The sequence below is a fragment of the Rhynchophorus ferrugineus genome, unplaced genomic scaffold, assembly GCF_030347505.1.
Source record: "Rhynchophorus ferrugineus isolate W39M unplaced genomic scaffold, kcgeb_rfMv2 rfM10, whole genome shotgun sequence".
Lineage (NCBI taxonomy): Eukaryota > Metazoa > Arthropoda > Insecta > Coleoptera > Curculionidae > Rhynchophorus > Rhynchophorus ferrugineus.
Genome location: NW_027472589.1, coordinates 5,266,130 through 5,287,934, shown reverse-complemented (window position 1 = coordinate 5,287,934; position 21,805 = coordinate 5,266,130). Strand labels below are relative to the sequence as shown.

The 21,805-nt window shown below is 33.1% G+C and overlaps 1 protein-coding gene and 1 long non-coding RNA gene across 5 annotated transcripts in view; both read right to left on the bottom strand.

The window, feature by feature from the left end:
• Nucleotides 1-21,805, bottom strand: part of Eip63E (cyclin dependent kinase Eip63E) — a 204,388-nt gene that overhangs the window by 157,015 nt on the left and 25,568 nt on the right. For 2 of the 4 annotated variants that reach the window (XM_076415480.1, XM_076415482.1), the window contains exon 1: nt 374-722. The exons of 1 other annotated variant lie outside the window; for it this stretch is intronic. Coding sequence is in view for 1 of the 3 variants with exons in the window: in XM_076415475.1 (XP_076271590.1) it covers nt 868-903 (36 nt within the window). In the remaining 2 variants the exon portion in view is untranslated. Of the gene's footprint in view, nt 1-373; nt 723-867; nt 904-21,805 lie in introns of those variants that run through there. One more of the 4 variants, XM_076415475.1, reaches the window with a different exon arrangement.
• On the bottom strand, nt 14,402-20,717 carry LOC143203381 (uncharacterized). The gene is made up of 2 exons (XR_013007324.1): nt 17,948-20,717; nt 14,402-17,860 (listed from the first exon to the last, which is right to left on the bottom strand). It is a non-coding gene; the product is annotated as an uncharacterized LOC143203381 (long non-coding RNA).

Here is a 21,805-nt window from a genome sequence, read left to right as displayed (position 1 = left end):
ACAAACGAATAAATAATTAAATATTAGTGGTTCTAAAAAAAGGAAACCAATATGGAATAATTCTTCTATTGATGTATTGTTTACCATTTCAATGGCGATGCATTTGTGGGTAAACAAAACACGAATTTTATTTTAGTCGAATCAACTAGTACAGCAAACAGTTTTATACAAACAGAACTGCAATTGTGGAAAAATCTTAATCCGACGTTGTTATTTACAAACACGAAACGGTCTTTTGAAAGGCTCTTTGTTCGAAATGCACTTATACGACCGGAGACTCAAAATCACTTCAGCCACACATGGTGGGGAAACAATGCGACCCATTCAGGTCGCGTAAACGTCTAAACAATTAATTCAAGAACAAAAACGTTACCTTTAAAAACCACTTTGTCGAATTGACTGGTGTCCGTCGATAAGTGAAACTGTTGAACATCAACCAAAAGCCGGGAGTAGATGGCACTATTGGCACCGTTTGATTATTCGAAAAAAAAACGACAAAAATGCTTCGTTCTCCCTGTGGTTCAAATCACTGCATGGCGATCGCGACCCGCTAACCCCCCAGGTCCTTCGTCGTTCGATATATCGCGCAATTATTCCTCGTTCTCGGGACAGACTGCGCGCTAACCTTACTCGCACGGAGCTAGACGTCGGACTGAACGAGTTTAGCGGCGAGCGGGCACCAGCAAGCCGTGGAATTCATCGCCTCCTCGCGCTCGGCGATTGTTTTCGTCGTTGGCGACTACGACTTACGTCGTCGCCCCGGACTCGAACCAAGAGACGTGTCGTGATTGAAAAGGGGTGGAGGAGAGGCGGTGTATAGAAGAGTTGTGTGCATAGAAAGAGGTTAAATAGTGTTGGGTTACTCACCGATTTCTTGAAATACGATCGGAGACACATCCTTGCCTATAAAACAAAAAACAAAACGTTAATTACTGTTGCTGGAAGGTAATTGAAGAAGTCTCCAATTAGAAAATTCATTTTTACCCCACCTAACATATTAATAGCCGTTTTTAATCCAAAAATAATAGAAAATTGAAACATTTCATTGGCATGTTATTCATCTGAAGCCGCTTTCCTTTGTCATTTAAAACATTTTCACAGACTTACGCCACAAAGTTATTTTTAAGGACAATATGTTTTTTTTAAAGGTTTGATTATTATCTCTCATCCTATTTCATATTTTTTTTAAAGATCTAACTGAAGAACTGATATCTTCACTGTTATAACCATCATACACGTTCACCAAACATACTATACAACAGATATTTTCAGCCGAATGGTAGTTATGGTTTCTTTTCGGAGATTACAATTTGAAATAAACAAAGACCTTCCATCAAATATAACAAATATTTTGTGCTAAATGAAAGCTATGGTATCTTTTCGTGGATTACAATTTGCAACAAATTAAGACCTTCCACCAAATATAACAAATATTTTGTGATAAATGCAAGCAATGGTTTCTTTTCCTGGATTACAATTTGTAACAAATTAAGGCCTTCACTAAGTATAATAGATACTCTGACACAAATTGAAGATGCGGTTTATTTTAAAGGATTACAATTTGAGATAAATAAAGATCTTCCACCAAATATTGCAAATATTTTGTGCTAAATGCAAGCTATGGTATCTCTTCGTGGATTACAATTTGTAACAAATTAAGACCTTCCACGAAATATAACAAATATTTTGCGCTAAATGCAAGCTAAGGTTTCTTTTCGTGAATTACAATTTGTAATAAATTAAGACCTTCACTAAGTATAATAGATACTCTGACCCAAATTGAAGGTGCGGTTTATTTTTAAGGATTACAATTTGAGATAAACAAAGATCTTCCACCAAATATTACAAATATTTTGTGCTAAATGCAAGCAGTATAGTAGATATCTTCAGAGCCGAATCCTACAATAGATATACTCGACAAGCTGATATACTTATAAGCCTAAAACGAACTTCACCAGAGCAATTGACATCCAGTTAGGCTTTTCTAGTCAACCTAATTTTTATCTCATAAAACTGTTATCAATAATAAGCGTCACCAAGCTGAAACGAGGTCATGCCAACTAGTGTAACACTATAAATCTGACATCTATACATCCAAAAACAATTGACAAAAATTAAAAACAAACTCAAGAGTCACTAAACCAGACAAAATCAAACATTTCAACTAACAGGTAGCATAAAACATAAAAAAAATAAGTGCAACCATAGCCACACGTGTTGACGCTCTTCCGCCTTTCCAGGATTTCAAACAAGACTCCGGTAAATTCAAACGAAGAACAAATTTGCTCTATTTACCCCACTCGCCCTGCCTCGGGCCAATTTAATTAAACGTCAATATTTGCATAGACATCAGCGATATTAAATCAAAGATCTCGCGGTGATCGTGCTCCGGACGGGGTACATATTTCGGTGACCCTGTCGTTTTCTTGTTTTACACTGGTTGAATGGTTCAATATAAACACTTTAACTGGAATTTTAAATATTAGCATAAAAAATAACGAACCAGCGACCAATTTATCCGGTCTTACCCAGCCTGGTTACCGACGCTACTAGAGCGTTTATTCCTTGTCGGGTTTTACACCGTTGTATAAGGATATTTATAATTACAATAACGAACATAATATTTTTTCGTTGGAACTTTTTCTTTGAATTAATTTCTGGAATATTAAAATTACCAAGAATAGTAACTATTCCAAAGTCTCACTTCTTCCACATAAATTTTACACATTTTTATAATAAACCGATGCACGCATTCTCTTTCTGTAAAAATTTCGGATCGGACTTGTCATAAAAAGTAAACATGTATATCTGCATAGATCCAAATAAATAATAATCTGAAGATGCAATATCAGGCAAATACGACGTGCATTTAAGGAGCATAAAAACTCAGTTCTGTAATAATATTCCATAGCAAGTTAAGCAATTTAATATCTATATGAAAATCGACAATATCGTCTATATTTTGCTTGAAATCATTTTTATTTGACCCAATATTATCCCCGTTGGATAGAAGAACGTTTTAACAACGTTTTAAATGTAATGTAAAAGTAATGAATGCCGAAAATACAATTTTCAGAGACAGTATTATCATTTCCGATGTTAACAGGTCAATTGAAAAGTCCCTGACACCGGCCTGACACATAGATGGCGTTACTAGAATTAAATCCATCCATCCAGACACACTGCCCCAGGAAAATCAACCATCACGGATTGGTATGCCAAGTTTAGACGTGGTGAAATGAGTACCAAAGACGGTGAACCGCAGTGGACGGACCAAAAGCGGTAGTAACCGACGAATGACCGTAAATTCAAATTGAATGAAATAGCAGACACTCTAAGATATCAACTGAACGTGCACATCATATCATTCCGTGCGCATCCGTGCAATCATATCATGCATCATATCATTCCGTGCAAACGAACAGTTGGAGGATCGCTATAATCAGTGTATCACCCTTGAAGGGAATAATGTTGTATAAAAAAAATTAATTTTGGCAAAAATATGTGTTTTACTATGGTAGGCCGGGGACTTTTCAATTGACCTGTTAGTAAGCGTTTTTAACTACTGAAAAGCACTCTGGGTACTTGGAGAAATCAAAGCGTTTAAGATGAACCTCCATCGAGAAATTACTGAAAATTTTCATTACTTATTCAGTATCAGTTGTCCAGATGTTTTTTTTTTACTTAGAAATAGTTGAAGAACAAATTACCCAATATTTATTCATCGCATATATTTAATCATCCTTGGATTAATTTTTTAACAAAATACAACAATGTTAATTCCTTTGTTCGGCTTGTGCTCAGATGATACGCGACCAGTACCACCCCGACGACTTTGGAAGGACAAACAAACGATCGAAGTGAATGAAATGAATTATTTAAGCGAGACAAATCGAACGATTCCGATTACGTGGTACCGGGTGACTGGCAAAACGATACAACTATGCGCTAAACTAGCCAAGGCCGCATTTACTTCGACAGAACGCGTAGGATTTATTCTGCATATGCAAAAGGTTTGTGCAACACTCGATATTTGCCAATAATATTTTCATAACGTTCGAAAAAACATTAGTAAATAATCGACGCGTGTTTGGTTACGGTTTGATGCCACTTGGGAATCAGAAAAATCTCTACTTAATTTTACTAAATCTACTTTATATTCAATGTACTATTATATAGGAAAATACAAAATTTTTTACAAAAAAATCGAACCGACTTCAAAAAATAAATAAGGAACTTACTAAAAAGTAAAAAAAAATAATCGAACGCAGATTTTTAACACAAAAGAAACGTTTTAAAATTAAATATGTACATAATAGTTGTAATAACTAAATAAAGGTAAACAAAAAACTTATTCAATCTATCTACTACACGTATTTTATATTCTACAAAATACACTTAACACCTATTTATTTATTCCTAATATTAGTTTAACTACAATTGGCTGTATTACCTGGGCTATTTATTGTAATACTTAATAAAATAACTGCGTAATTTATTGAGTAAATATCTAACACTAACCCCTCTAACTTAAAGAAACAATAATTGAAAATAAGGAATGTTTCAGGCCCTGGGGTCCGCTACCTAGTCTAGATGATTTGACAAAGGTTCAAATCAAACTGGAACAAAAAGGTTGCTGCCCTGTTGGGAATCGAATCCACGACCTCCGCCTGTGAGCTCAACGTTCTAACCATTACACCATAGAAACAGTTGCCTACAATGTTTCTACGACGTCTATGGTTAGTGCTTAAAAAGCAAACTGACTGACTTTTACACTGAACTACTTCCGATTTTTCGTCACATCAGTTCAGCAATAACACTATACACCAATATCTGATTCTTTTAGATAAAAAATATGTGAAAACTTTGTACCTGCCTTTGAAATTTGAGAGTTTCCCTCGATTTACCTCCCTTACCCCATCTGATCCCGACTTGGTTCCAATGGGACCACCTCCGAAGTGTACTCTTTCTGATAAAAAAAGAATTTGGAAAATTGGTCCATAATTGATGGAGAAATCGGCGAAGATACATTAAAAAATATATATACAGCCGAACATAGAACATTATTTTTTGGAGTTGGTTAAAAACATGAGTAAAACCGCCAATTCTAGGAAAACCAAGAACTGGCGTTGTGACAGCCTTTACCATAAACACGTGTATCGATATTTTTTTCAAGATAAGCAACACAACTATTAATTATTGTTATAAACATTGCAGTAAAAATAATAAACTCCAATACCAACATATTTATTTCAGATTTATTGCTGTACTACTTTGTATACATTCTGGCTTATTAGATTAAGCGGCTTTAAGAATTTCCCTCATGCCACTTCTTTAAATACTCTTCCTAATTAGAACTAATTCAAATAAACATCAGGAAAGAATGTTACTCGGACGGCTTTAATTAAAAGCGAATTTTCATAAAAATAAAAGAAGTAAAAGCGCGTTTTCTTCTCGACGCCTATACGAAACGACATCTGGCATGTCGAGCAACAGAATACCAATAAGAAACCCCCGAAAAAAAACGCGACAAACACGCAGAACTGGCGAGATAGAAGAGGACGACGGGAAAAAAACGGAAATAGTATCTCCTTTTATCGCTTAATATTCAGTGGGTGTATCGGACGAAGTTTGAGAGTGAATGACTGAACTTTGATTGAGAATATTTATCGCCGATGACTATGTTCGATAAAAGGCTGGTCGAAGATAAACGAATTTAGAAAAAATATGGCGCAAATCGATTATTGTTCAACATATGACGAAAACCCAAACCGGGAATTGAAAGAACTTATAAGTTATCAGACCTATTGATTAGTTTTAAAGGATTAGTTTCGGTAGTGTATTCACTAATGGGGTAGCACTTTCCATTATAATGTTTTCGAGTATGTTTTCACAGACGACAGTAAAAAGACTCTCCATTCATGCCTATACGAGTATCTATTGGCTAGGACTGCACATGCGCACTTGTTCTAATCTAGTCTGATAGTTTTCACAAATCGCATCCTTTTCTACCAGTCTCAGTTGTGGTTAAATGTCATTTTTAGGCTAATTTTGTATTACATTTTGTTGAGGTAATACAAATTAGCTGCAAATAATGCGAAAATAAGTTTACAAGGTATGAATTATTAGTAAAATATTATCATTTTATAACACTATAATTCTGTAGATTGTCATTTTTAGGTTAATGAGGAATAAAGCATATGTTAAATAATATGGTAACAGAACTTATTTGAAGATTATAATAAAGGTAAGAATGAAGTTTGGTCATCTTTGTATACGTTTTCTGTCTATATGTTATTATACTAATATCTTTCTGATTTTAGAGATATTTCAAAAGAAAAAAGCTATAACGAAGCTAAAAACTAACGAAGTATCACGCATTTTCAGCATAGTGGAAATATAAGGTGTATTTAATAGAAAGTGGTTGGAATAAATTATTAACATAGGATTTGAAGCTTTGTGATTTGTTATTTCTTTCGGTTTATATAACTCCTCGGAGCAGATAAATAATGTCGAAATATTACAAAAGCAATAAATATTAACGGAACCATAACAAAAAAGACAGGAGGTTATTCGTTTGTAATATTTACATTAAACTCTTCTTCCCCACACCACCTGTGAGATAGAGTTCCGCGCGTTTCATTAATATTCCTGATTGATATTTACCGCTAAAAGTAAGAAAAACAATAAAAAAAATACATTGCACTTTTGGTAAAACATATTTACTTTTTTACGTTTGGGTACTGGAAAGTATTACTGCGTTTCCATCTTTCGTTTTCCTTTTAAATCACTTTTTTGTTGAAATCTCTGAAGCATAACCTCTGCTCTAAGCTAAACAGATGAAGGTAAAACCCACAAAATACATGTATTTTGAGGTGAATGAAACGAAAATCCATGTTAAATTCTCCTAAAATTTATAATTTTTAAGATATGTGACTTAAACAGAAATCCAATCATTTTTTGAAAATATACTTTTCATTGTATATCTTTGAAAATATACTACCATTCGATTCAGCGTAAAATTCTCTATAATCCCAGCAATTTCCATTAATTTGTGATTCATTTAATAGAAATGACAGCAAAAATACTGAAAATGGCAAGAAATCGCAAATTTTCACGACTATATGTATGGAAAAAGTGCCAAAATTGTTTACCTCTCAGATAAAGGTAAAACCCTCAAAATACATGTATTTTGATGCGAAGGAAATGAAAATCCATGTTAAATTCTCCTAAAATTTATAATTTTTAAGATATGTGACTTAAACAGAAATCCAATCATTTTTTGAAAATATACTTTTCATTGTATATCTTTGAAAATGAAGGTTGTATAAAAATTATTATACTACCATTCGATTCAGCGTAAAATTCTCTATAATCCCAGCAATTTCCATTAATTTGTGATTCATTTAATAGAAATGACAGCAAAAATACTGAAAATGGCAAAAAATCGCAAATTTTCACGACTATATATATGGAAAAAGTGCCAAAATTGTTTACCTCTCAGATAAAGGTAAAACCCTCAAAATACATGTATTTTGATGCGAAGGAAATGAAAATCCATGTTAAATTCTCCTAAAATTTATAATTTTTAAGATATGTGACTTAAACAGAAATCCAATCATTTTTTGAAAATATACTTTTCATTGTATATCTTTGAAAATGAAGGCTGTATAAAAATTATTATACTACCATTCGATTCAGCGTAAAATTCTCTATAATCCCAGCAATTTCCATTAATTTGTGATTCATTTAATAGAAATGACAGCAAAAATACTGAAAATGGCAAAAAATCGCAAATTTTCACGACTATATGTATGGAAAAAATGCTAAAATTCTTTACTTTTCAGATAAAGGTACAACCCTCAAAATACATGTATTTTGATGCGAAGGAAATGAAAATCCATGTTAAATTCTCCTAAAATTTATAATTTTTAAGATATGTGACTTAAACAGAAATCCAATCATTTTTTGAAAATATACTTTTCATTGTATATCTTTGAAAATGAAGGTTGTATAAAAATTATTATACTACCATTCGATTCAGCGTAAAATTCTCTATAATCCCAGCAATTTCCATTAATTTGTGATTCATTTAATAGAAATGACAGCAAAAATACTGAAAATGGCAAAAAATCGCAAATTTTCACGACTATATGTACGGAAAAAGTGCCAAAATTGTTTATCTCTCAGATAAAGGTAAAACCCCCAAAATGCATGTATTTTGATGCGAAGGAAATAAAAATCCATGTTAAATTCTCCTAAAATTTATAATTTTTAAGATATGCGACTTAAACAAAAATCCAATCATTTTTTGAAAACATACTTTTCATTGTATATATTTGAAAATGAAGGTTGTATAAAAATTATTATACTACCATTCGATTCAGCGTAAAATTCTCTATAATCCCAGCAATTTCCATTAATTTGTGATTCATTTAATAGAAATGACAGCAAAAATACTGAAAATGGCAAAAAATCGCAAATTTTCACGACTATATGTATGAAAAAAGTGCCAAAATTGTTTACCTCCCAGATAAAGCTAAAACCCTCAAAATACATGTATTTTGATGCGAAGGAAATGAAAATCTATGTTAAATTCTCCTAAAATTTATAATTTTTAAGATATGTGACTTAAACAGAAATCCAATCATTTTTTGAAAATATACTTTTCATTGTATATCTTTGAAAATGAAGGTTGTATGAAAATTATTATACTACCACTCGATTCAGCGTAAAATTCCCTATAATCCCAGCAATTTCCATTAATTTGTGAATTATTTAATAGAAATGACAGCAAAAATACTGAAAACGGCAAAAAATCGCAAATTTTCACGACTATATATATGGAAAAAGTGCCAAAATTGTTTACCTCTCAGATAAAGGTACAACCCTCAAAATACATGTATTTTGATGCCAAGGAAATGAAAATCCATGTTAAATTCCCCTAAAATTTATAATTTTTAAGATATGTGACTTAAACAGAAATCCAATCATTTTTTGAAAATATACTTTTCATTGTATATCTTAGAAAATGAAGGTTGTATGAAAATTATTATACTACCACTCGATTCAGCGTAAAATTCCCTATAATCCCAGCAATTTCCATTAATTTGTGAATTATTTAATAGAAATGACAGCAAAAATACTGAAAACGGCAAAAAATCGCAAATTTTCACGACTATATGTATGGAAAAAGTGCCAAAATTGTTTACCTCTCAGATAAAGGTACAACCCTCAAAATACATGTATTTTGATGCCAAGGAAATGAAAATCCATGTTAAATTCTCCTAAAATTTATAATTTTTAAGATATGTGACTTAAACAGAAATGCAATCATCTTTTGAAAATATACTTTTCATTGTATATCTTTGAAAATGAAGGCTGTATAAAAATTATTATACTACCACTCGATTCAGCGTAAAATTCTCTATAATCCCAGCAATTTCCATTAATTTGTGATTCATTTAATAGAAATGACAGCAAAAATAGTGAAAATGGCAAAAAATCGCAAATTTTCACGACTATATATATGGAAAAAGTGCCAAAATTGTTTACCTCTCAGATAAAGGTAAAACCCTCAAAATACATGTATTTTGATGCGAAGGAAATGAAAATCCATGTTAAATTCTCCTAAAATGTATAATTTTTAAGATATGTGACTTAAACAGAAATCCAATCAATTTTTGAAAATATTCTTTTCATTGTATATCTTTGAAAATGAAGGTTGTATAAAAATTATTATACTACCATTCGATTCAGCGTAAAATTCTCTATAATCCCAGCAATTTCCATTAATTTGTGATTCATTTAATAGAAATGACAGCAAAAATAGTGAAAATGGCAAAAAATCGCAAATTTTCACGATATATGTATGGAAAAAGTGCCAAAATTGTTTACCTCTCAGATAAAGGTAAAACCCTCAAAATACATGTATTTTGATGCGAAGGAAATGAAAATCCATGTTAAATTCTCCTAAAATTTATAATTTTTAAGATATGTGACTTAACCAGAAATCCAATCATTTTTTGAAAATATACTTTTCATTGTATATCTTTGAAAATGAAGGCTGTATAAAAATTATTATACTACCACTCGATTCAGCGTAAAATTCCCTATAATCCCAGCAATTTCCATTAATTTGTGAATTATTTAATAGAAATGACAGCAAAAATACTGAAAACGGCAAAAAATCGCAAATTTTCACGACTATATGTATGGAAAAGGTGCCAAAATTGTTTACCTCTCAGATAAAGGTAAAACCCTCAAAATACATGTATTTTGATGCGAAGGAAATGAAAATCCATGTTAAATTCTCCTAAAATTTATAATTTTTAAGATATGTGACTTAAACAGAAATCCAATCAATTTTTGAAAATATTCTTTTCATTGTATATCTTTGAAAATGAAGGTTGTATAAAAATTATTATACTAACATTCGATTCAGCGTAAAATTCTCTATAATCCCAGCAATTTCCATTAATTTGTGATTCATTTAATAGAAATGACAGCAAAAATACTGAAAATGGCAAAAAATCGCAAATTTTCACGACTATATGTATGGAAAAAGTGCCAAAATTGTTTACCTCTCAGATAAAGGTAAAACCCTCAAAATACATGTATTTTGATGCGAAGGAAATGAAAATCCATGTTAAATTCTCCTAAAATTTATAATTTTTAAGATATGTGACTTAAACAGAAATCCAATCAATTTTTGAAAATATTCTTTTCATTGTATATCTTTGAAAATGAAGGTTGTATAAAAATTATTATACTACCATTCGATTCAGCGTAAAATTCTCTATAATCCCAGCAATTTCCATTAATTTGTGATTCATTTAATAGAAATGACAGCAAAAATTGTGAAAATGGCAAAAAATCGCAAATTTTCACGACTATATGTATGGAAAAAGTGCCAAAATTGTTTACCTCTCAGATAAAGGTAAAACCCTCAAAATACATGTATTTTAATGCGAAGGAAATGAAAATCCATGTTAAATTCTCCTAAAATTTATAATTTTTAAGATATGTGACTTAAACAGAAATCCAATCATTTTTTGAAAATATACTTTTCATTGTATATCTTTGAAAATGAAGGTTGTATAAAATTATTATACTACCATTCGATTCAGCGTAAAATTCTCTATAATTCCAGCAATTTCCATTAATTTGTGATTCATTTAATAGAAATGACAGCAAAAATACTGAAAATGGCAAAAAATCGCAAATTTTCACGACTATATGTATGGAAAAAGTGCCAAAATTGTTTAACTCTCAGATAAAGGTAAAACCCTCAAAATACATGTATTTTGATGCGAAGGAAATGAAAATCCATGTTAAATTCTCCTAAAATTTATAATTTTTAAGATATGTGACTTAACCAGAAATCCAATCATTTTTTGAAAATATACTTTTCATTGTATATCTTTGAAAATGATACTACCATTCGATTGAGCGTAAAATTCTCTATAATCGTAGTAATTTTCATTAGTTTGTGAGCCACTGCATAGAAATGACAACAACAATACTGAAAATGGCAAGAAATTGCAAATTTATATGGAAAAAGTGCCAAAATTGTTTAACTCTCAGATAAAGATAAAACCGTCAAAATAAATGTGTTTAGAGGTGAAGAAAACGAAAATCAGTATTGAATTAGTCTAGAAATTATAATTTTTAAGATATACAGAAACAAAAATATAAAGAAAACCACTAATTTTTTTAAAATACACTTTTCATTGTAGAATTTAATTTGTGCACTACTTTAATTATTATACTACCAGTCGATTCTCTCTCATTCCCTATAATCCCTATAATATTCAGTAACCTGTGATTATTTATTTGAAAGATAATGAAGGCAAATATTTTTTTAAATGGCTATAAACTGTTATTGTTTATAAATAACAAGTAAATATATGTAAATTTCATCCCAGTTGGTATCTATTTTTTACTTAATTTAATTTTGCAAATTCGATTCAATTCTATACTAAAAACATTCTAATTTAGACAAAATTAACTCTGTGAAAGTAAAAGTTAAAAGTGAAAGAAAATTTTAAAATTCGGTCCGAAATTAGTAAATTATAAATGACATTTGTAGTAACAAACTTATCAAATTATTAACTTGTATTGATCATTAAAAGAATAAAAATTGACACCTTTCCCTGTCAGTAGCCTCTTGTATATAAAGTCACAGCATCGAAATCTGAAAAATTCTTTCGCTGTTACGGCATTTGTATGGTAGCTGAGCGATGGTGCAAGGTCATAGAAAACAATGGCCAATAGTTCCAGGATTACGTTCCGTTGTTTTATATATTGTTAGCTCAATGACTTTTCTCCGAAATTGTTATGATAAAAGCCTTTTTTGAACACTAACAGACAAATATCGAGCATTCCTCGTGAATGAACGTGCTCCATCGCATTGTCATCGGTTCGAACGACCGTTATTTGGTCATCATCGGCCAGTGTGAGTCAACAGACAAACGGTCGGATTTTTTAATATTTTCGAACGATCTTCGTGTTTACCAGATGCTACGCCCGGCGTCTTGCACCGCATACTTCAATGATTCTGGTTGCGATTCGTAGTTTACGACGCGGCGGCCGTTTATTGTTGCTTTTAAAATACGTTTGGTTGCTCGAATCGCTCGCCAATAGTACCTTCTCACGATGTAATAGTCGGCAACTCGTCCGGTTATTTTTAGATCGGCTTAATATATGTTTCAATTGGGTATTTAACCGAGTCCGACCTATACTAGCGCGCGAAAGAACACATTAGTAAAACGTGAAACGTTTTTAGTAACAATATGCATTAGTGATTGTAAAAGCGAGTTTTATTTGGTTCATTTTCTCGATATTTTTCCCTAAAAAAACAGACAGAGACATTACCATTCAAAGAAATCGTAAATCGTTCCGAATATCCATGGAATTCCATCTGGTAGTTCCATATTTTAGACCTTTTAATTTTGGATCGTTAATTTTTTTTAAGGTTTGAACGTTAATGTAAAGGAACTAGGCGGAATTACCGCTTCTTTTTAATTGTAGAATGTCATCTTTGTGAATACTTTAACAACATGAATAATTACCATGAATGCTAACATTGTTGATGTATCCTCGGAGGCTATATTTGCCAGATGTGATATCTTAAAACGTCCAAAGGGCGATAAAACTTTGTAACAGTTCACTTCTGAAGACGCGACTCTCAGAGTCATTACCTTTTACTCATTTAGTTTATTTTACTGTGTTTTGTGTCGCTCAAACTAAGTTTCATCAAATGGTGAGTTTGTTCACAGAGTATTTCGGTTTTCTCTTTTATTTTCTATTTATTTTTTCAATTTATTCAACCTCGATTTATTATGTTCTATTTACAACTCTTCATTTATTATTCAATATTTATTATTTTCTATACACTATCTTCTACTTATTTATTTATCATTATCTATTTTATCCAACAACAAAAGAAACACTACTTGAAACCTTTGCTGACGACACAATTATTATGGCAAATGGCAGTCAACAAAATCTACAAATGGACGAAAGTTTGGAAAATTCAACTTAATAGCTCCAAATCTGTCCACGTTAATTTTGCAATGCGGCGAAATAATAAAAACTTATTATATCACTCAACGGATGCCAGATACCTCAAGCAGAATCAGTTAAATACCTTGGAATCCATCTTGACGGTAGATTAAATTGGAAACATCATGTTAGACAAGGAGCAAAACACATTAGAACCAAAATAAAACAACTATACTGGTTAGTCGGAAGATATTCTCAACTTGATCTAAAATCAAAGAGGTTGATTTATAAGACAATCGCAAAGCCAATTTGGACCTATGGGGTGCAAATATGGGGTTGCACTAAAAATTCAAATCAACTAGTCATCCAACCCTCTCAAAACAAGGTTCTTCGATTGATTACCAATGCCTATCACTACGTAACCAACGAAGAACTGCACGATGACCTAGAAATCAAAAGGATTTGCGAAGTTATCCAAGATTTCGCCTTGAAACACGAAAGAAGATTACTAAATCATACTAACGTGGAAGCAATACAACTGCTGGACAGTGCGCAGGATGTCAGGAAATTGAAACAAACGAAACCATACGAACTTATAACAGTTTAACAGTTATAACAGTTTAACGTCAAAGTGGTCAGAGTTACTGATGTGTAGTTATGATCTGTGGATAACTTGTAGCATGCATACCTATACGCCGCCGAAAAGGTTTTCTGCTAGCTATTGGTGGCAGCGTATCTAGCCTTTGGCCTTTTCATTTAAACGGTAATTGATTGTAGTTGGCATCGATGCTAGTACTGCTTCATATGACCTTAGTAGTTTTTAGTCATAACCTTCCTCCATTAGATTGCTTGCCTGTACTCTGACCATTTTTTCATTATCTATAAGATTTTCCCATTTTCTGGTAAAATAGCGATACCGTTTCGAAAGAATAATATTGGCTTCACAGCAATTCAATTAGCAATCAATCCATTTTCGCGATTTTTCGGCGTTTCGAAACAGTGTCATGTTATGTCGATCTGAATAACTACTAATCAAAAGACGCAATATCTGGTAGGTATGGCGAGTGCAGCAAAACCTCCATTCAAGCTGCAACAGTCTATCCTTCATGTGCGGTCAAGCTTTGTCATGCAAGAAGATGATTTTGCGTGTATTACTTGCTCTGGCTAGTCTTTTTTTACAACAATTGTCGTTAAGTTTGATCGATTTACCTCGATATACGTCTACAGTAACAGTTTCGTTCGTTTGTTATACAACACCTTGCTATTACCAATATATACAGCAATACATTATGGCTATGAATAGCCCGCTTTATTCTCGATGTGGAAAGTTATTCTGGGCTAACCTACGACTTTTTGTGCTCACAGTTATTCAGACCTTCCCTATTTTAATAGCTAGTGTATCTAGCACTAATAATCAGCGATTGCGGAAAAGTGCTCACTCTAATACTTACAAATAGTAAATAATATACATGTTTCATCATTTATGAAAGAACGTCAACGAATATATCAAGGTAAAATTAAATATATTAGATATCATAATGTCTTTTTTGACACAGTTTAGACATGAAGGTTAGGGTATTCGCGATCATTTGTGTTGCATTATATTAAGGATTCAAGACAAAAGTTAAAGAAAGCCTTGGAACCGACTAAAAAAGTTTGACAATTAAAACATGATGAACTCATACTTCAACGACAGAAATTATTTACTTATACCCTTCCAATAAAAAAGAGTCAAAATAAAAGAAAATTTTTTGGTGCGGTAACGTTGCAATATAAATTTTGATGACGCGCATTGACTGTTTATTGGAAGGACTATACATATATTCACATATATAGATCAATAGATTATTTTCACAAAATTTAGGTAATCAAATGTCGTATTACTCAGCAAACTATCATCAATATTCAGTTAATGACTAATCAAAAGTATTCACCTGTAATAAATCTCTACACTGATGTTTGTAAAATAACTTAACAGACAGTGAAATGATAGGAAGAAAAAAGGTTTTCATGCAATTACTTTCAAATATAATTTCTTATTATCGATTACCTTTCTCCCGCGTCAATTATTGAATTGAAAAGAAAGTATTTACTGTGTGTATTAACTATGTTATTGTTGTTTTTTATGACAAGAAGCTTGGAGATATTTGTGGTTCGAACGAAGTTTAATTGATACAACGAAGCCAAGCTTCTTATCGAATTTTCAATTGATCATAACTGTAATTATTTTTCCGCTGGTTATCATGGTATTTCCACTCATAAACATGATACAAATATCATGAATCAGCGCAAACCACATCAAAACTTAAGATGCACCAAAAAGATCATACAGTTAGTTAAGTGCCAAGAAATTAAATAAACAATACACTCTATGTGAAAAATCTAGATCTATTTCCCAAATAGCTATGTTCCCTAGCATACACCAAAGGAAATAATAAGATTGAATCTGGATACTGGCCAAAGCTATAGTTGGTTAACACTTGGCTAACACTCAAATCGAAAACATCTAAAAGTACAAACAAAAACTGCCATTATGTCATAATAACACTATAGTATCTTTACTGAATTAAAAATGAGTCTTATTTGTACAACTGATGTTCTGTTATAGCAACAGAAACTCCTAAAATTTGATTCCTATTCCTCATTTATTAATTAATCGAAGAGCTTGATCTTGGCTACGTTGGATTACTAGTTGATTTAATTGATTAATTTTGAGTTATTGGCTGACAACACAAGAGTAAAAATGACTCATTTCTTACACTAAAGACACCGAACTTACTAAATAGTACAAATCGATACAGGATTGTCAACGTCCAAATAACACACACCAAAACAAACCAACAGCTAGTTCACTCTATATCAGAAGCCACGGACCACCTGGTAGTTACAATTAAGGTTTCAAACGCCGGTAATTCCAAAAACGTAGGCGTACGTAGCTTTCCATCGATGAAAAGTGGATCGATCTTCAATTTTCCGCCGTCCGCGGGAATCAGAACGAGACCGCGAATAAGGAGACTGAGAGAAACGGCCGTAGAAAGTTCAGATCCGACGAGGCCGCGCTCAAGGTCGTCAGTATTCTCGCTCGAAGCAAACAAACCGTTCTGGGACAGCCCATCGTACAGTTTCTTGACCGTATGTCTGGGCAACGGTTCCGCACTTATTCGTTACCAGACACTTAGCACACACGAAATTGCACCAGACTCATGGACTATATAATATTTGCGCATGCTCCAGTTTCTGGTATTCTTGGCTGTCATTTCGATGAGAAATGCCCTGGAGACACGCGAAGTTGTTTACGAGATATTCTTCGATTAGTTTGATGAGATAGTAGATTTACTTATTATTTAATGTAGACTAGCAGCAGACAATATCAAAAAATGGGTCTACCTTTGACAAGTAAAGCCAAATTTACCCATGACGTCGCACTTTTAGTAGTTGATCAACTAGGCCGGTCCGCAAGAAAATAATCTTATTAACTTCAATGTGAGAAAAATGAGGTAAGATGTGAAAAAAACTAATAATGTACAATAGTCTCATTTATTATTTATACAAGATACTACTGCAAGTCTTAATGATCAAAGAGGCAGTAAGAACACTTCATACGTCAGTCATCATTAGTGATAAAGGCTTTTTAAATCTATTTTATCTGTGGCTGATTAATTTTTTTATTATTATTATTTATTACACTGTTAATAGCCGTTGCCCGGTAACCTACAGTGTCTTTATAATAGCTTAAATCTAGATATATGCATCTATATGTCTCTAGGAGGACCCATCCACTCTATCTTAGTCTCTGATGTCCTCATCTGATGACCTCACTACACAAGACCAAATGGTTATCAACTGGATAAATATCATCACTGCAATTCTCTTGATTTCCTACATGACAATCTGAATCTGAAGGTCTCAGTGCAAGTAATCGGTCCTATAGCATCTGGGTGCACTTATTATAGTTCTTAAGACTTTGTCCTGGAAAACTTGAAAACTAATTCGGTAGGTCCATATACGTAGACTTCATCTAATGATATAGCTTAACATACTTTCTTATCTTCATAAGCTCTTTCAAAGATATCTGTTATTCTATACACCTGATCAACTGTTGAATATTTGTTAATAAAGCCAAACTGGTGTGTTGGTATTGGTTTTTTCTCTCTATAATTGCTGATGGAAATGATATTAAATCATGGTCAATACCGTCTGTATACAGATCAGATATTAATTTAGGTCTTGATTCAGATGAAATCAGATGAATAATATTCGAGAATTTACAATATTTCTTTTATAGTTTTTGGTATGTAGGTCTCAAGGAAAGAGTACCACCTTTTGGCTATTAAAGCATTTTTCACTAATAATCCTAAATTATTGTTGATCTTGTATGACTGATTTTTGATGAAATTTTTCAAAATAAGAAAAGGTAGTCTAGATAACTTACATATGCTACTTATCCAATTGTTATTTATTTAGATTTGTTTTTGTTTACATTGTTCCATATATTGCAATAAAATGTGTTACACGATATATTATTTCAATACTTCTGCGTTATTTGTATGCTCCAGACAATTATATAAAACGAAAGAAATAATAAATCACAAAGATTCAAATTTATCTTATCAATTTATTTCACACCCTTTCTATTAACTACATTCATACAACAGTTCAATTGAAAAGTCCCGGCCTACCATAGTAAAATACAATTTTTGATAAAATTAGTTCCTTTATTCAACATAATTCCCTTTCAGGGTGATACACCAATTATAGCGACCCTCCAACTTTTTCGCCAATACCATTTTTGTAGTACGTTTTATCCTTTGCATCGAAATAGGCCTCAGTTTCGACGATCACCTCATCATTCGATGAAAATTTCTTCCCAGCGAGCATTCTTTGGAGATCTGAGAACAGGAAATAGTCGTATTAGACAGATCTGGAGAATACGGTGGATAAGGAAGCAATTCGAAGCCCAATTCATAGATTTTTGCCATTGTTTTCACTGACTTGTAACACGGTGCATTGTTTTGGTGAAGCAGTACCTTCTTTTTCTTCAAATGCGGCCGTTTTTCGGCGATTTCCTCCTTCAACGGTCCAAAAATGCTATGCAATAGTCGCTGTTGATGGTCCTTCCTTTTTAAAGTTAGTCAATGAAAATCATTCCATGCGCATTCCAAATTATAGACGTCATAACGTTGCCAGGCGACTGTTAAGTTTTCCCACGCTTTGGAGCAGGTACAACGTGTGTCCACTCGGATGACTGTCGATTGGACTTCCGAGTGAAATGACTGTTATAAAATGCCATGTAGACATTTTCTACGATCTGTTAATCTTTTCAAATATCCGCAAAATCAGAATAAACTCAGTATTTAACATAAACATCCATTTTCTCTAAGTTATGACATTTTACTAATAATTTTCTCTATTAAGTAGTAAATTGTTATATAATATTCATATAATATTATTATATATGCAAAAGAGTATGTGAAAATTGCTATATGCTGATCATTAGTGTGATATCTAACGAATACATCATAATCTAATGATGGCACGATGAGGGTTCTTCGCCTATATGAGGGCAAATTGGTTCAAATCATTCCGAAGTGGGCACGATGATGGTCCGTTCGATTTTTATTGCTAACGCGCTACTCCATTAAAATTCCGGCGTTGTAATTGCTAAATGAGGAAGCGCGTGAAGACTGCTTTGACTACAAATGGTTTTTATTGTTGGGAACTTTGTGGCGTTCAAACAATAAACCAGAAATAATTGCTAGATAGATATACAACCGTGTAAATGATAAAAATGTATGTAAATTTTAATGATGCTATCAAGGACAGACATGAAAATGATTTGGACGTAGGAAATGAATGAGTCATGGGTTCGAAGATAAAGGAGAAATAAACAAGGGAATATAAATAGAACCACAATTTCCGACATTGTTAATCTCGTGTCACATCTGGCTGAAAATTAACATTCTTTAAAAACAAAACATTTTTCTTTTGTTCGAGATGCCGATATTCTATTAAAGATTGTGGCGATCGCCACGAAACTTTAGGCCACCACGTTTTCATCAACAAGTACAAAGGTTGGCAAGGCCGGTGGATTGGTACCATGCGGTTCCAGGGTATAAAAGACCATCACGACGACGTCTCGCTCTCTTTTCTTTTCTCCGTCCCCTTGTAATAGTACCACTTCCACAGCGCTACCGTACTTCCTCTACCTAACCTAATATCCTGTCAATTCTCCCGTCGACCACATGTATCATTCAATATCGAAATAAACAAGTGATAATTAAACCAGTGTTTTTCAGTTCTCGTGTAAATTCCTTCCAAAAATAGTAGTGAGTGTTCTGACAAATAATCGCAGCGACAGCCACACATTTCGACCGACCGACCGACCCGACGAACATTCCTACAAGATCAAAAGCATTAATAAAAATATCATCAAAGTATCAGCGCAAGGAAAAGTCTAAATAATGGGAATCATTGAAGTTGACAGTTTGGACATCGTCAACCCTTATAACAATATAGTTACGATCGATCACCATGTGGCACGGACATGAGTCAACTCCAATCTGAACCAATGCAAATAACAGATAGGCCATTGCTTTATACAGAAAGTGTAACAAAGATAAAAGCCACCATAGAAAAAAAATCGCCTAGAGAGCACCTAAGGCAAGAAAGTACAAGAGAAAGGCTCGGGATTTCTTGGTAGAAAATTACCGCATAAATAAACCATAAAATACGGCATGTCGTCTGATATACGGGTGAAATTACGGTTCACAACATTTTTCGATAGATGATTTTTGTCGCGGGCATTGTAACAGTTAATGAACGGTGACCTTTTAGTTTTTATATTGTCTTCTGTTCGTTGTACATTATGAATATGGCTCTTTCACTGTAATAGTTGTTCAAAAGACTCAAAGTTAACTGTTCTTATCCTTTTGTATCCTTCCATGATCTTTATGTATATGATTGTGTAACCTCCAGTGTGGCTCTGAAACTTGGACACTATTACAGTCTCATATCTATAATAGGGTTGAAGTTTTTCAAATGGGATGCTTAAGGCAAATTTTATATTTTTATAGGTGACAATCAGTGCACAATTGAAGAACAAATTCAGATACGCAGATTACAATGGTTTGGATATTTCTGTCGAAAGGTGAACGAATAGGATATACACAGGATATATTGAGCAGCTACATAAGAGCAGTTAAATCATAAGAGTCATGTGAAAAGTCCCCGGCCTACCATAGTAAAACACAATTTTTTGGCAAAATTAGTTTTTTTTATTCAACATAATTCCCTTCAAGGGTGATACACTGATTATAGCGACCCTCCAACTTTTCAATACCATTTTTGTAGTACGATTTGTCCTTTGCTTCAAAATAGGCCTCTCGTCGATCGCCTCTTCATTCGACGAAAATTTATTCCCAACGAACATTCTTTTGAGATCTGAGAACAGGAAATAGTCGCTGGGGGCCAGATCTGGAGAATACGGTGGATGGGGAAGCAATTCGAAGCCCACTTCATGGATTTTTGTCATCGTTTTCACCGACTTGTGACACGGTGCATTGTCTTGGTGAAACAGTACTTTCTTTTCCTTCAAATGCGCTCGTTTTCGGCGATTTCGTCCTTCAGACGGCCCAATAACGCTATGTAATAGTCGCTGTTGATGGTCCTTCCTTTTTCAAGGTAGTCATTGAAAATTATTCCATGCGCATCCCAAAATGTTCTCGTCGGTAACAACCTCTTTTGGGCGTCCACTGCGTTCACTGTCTTCGGTGCTCATTTCACCACGTCTAAACTCAGCATACCAATCCTTGATGGTTGATTTTCCTGGTGGTTCCTGGGGCAGTGTCCGGAAACTCAGCATAAAGCCAAGTTATTGCTTCAACTGTATTTCTTTCCTTCAAAAAGCAATATTTTATCAACACGCGAAATTCCTTTTTATCCATTTTTTCACAGTAACAAAACCTGCTTCACTCAAAATGCTGTAATTTACAAACTAATCATCCGACAGCTGTTAAAGTTATACACGCATCTTTTAAGGGTTAGGACTAACTAAAAAAACATATGGATTTAATTCTAGTAGCGCCATCTATATGTCAGGCCGGGGACTTTTCAATTGACCTGTTAAACTCAAAACAATCTTCATGTTTTTTTTCTCAAATCGATGTTGTGAGGTAGTTAAGCCCTCGCTTTTGACACCTTTCTGTGTGGTTTAAATATAAATTTGATGTTGTATTTGATTAGTAGCTTTAGGTCCCTTCTTTGAAGAAAAAAGAATGATTTGTAGAGTAATTGATTCTCT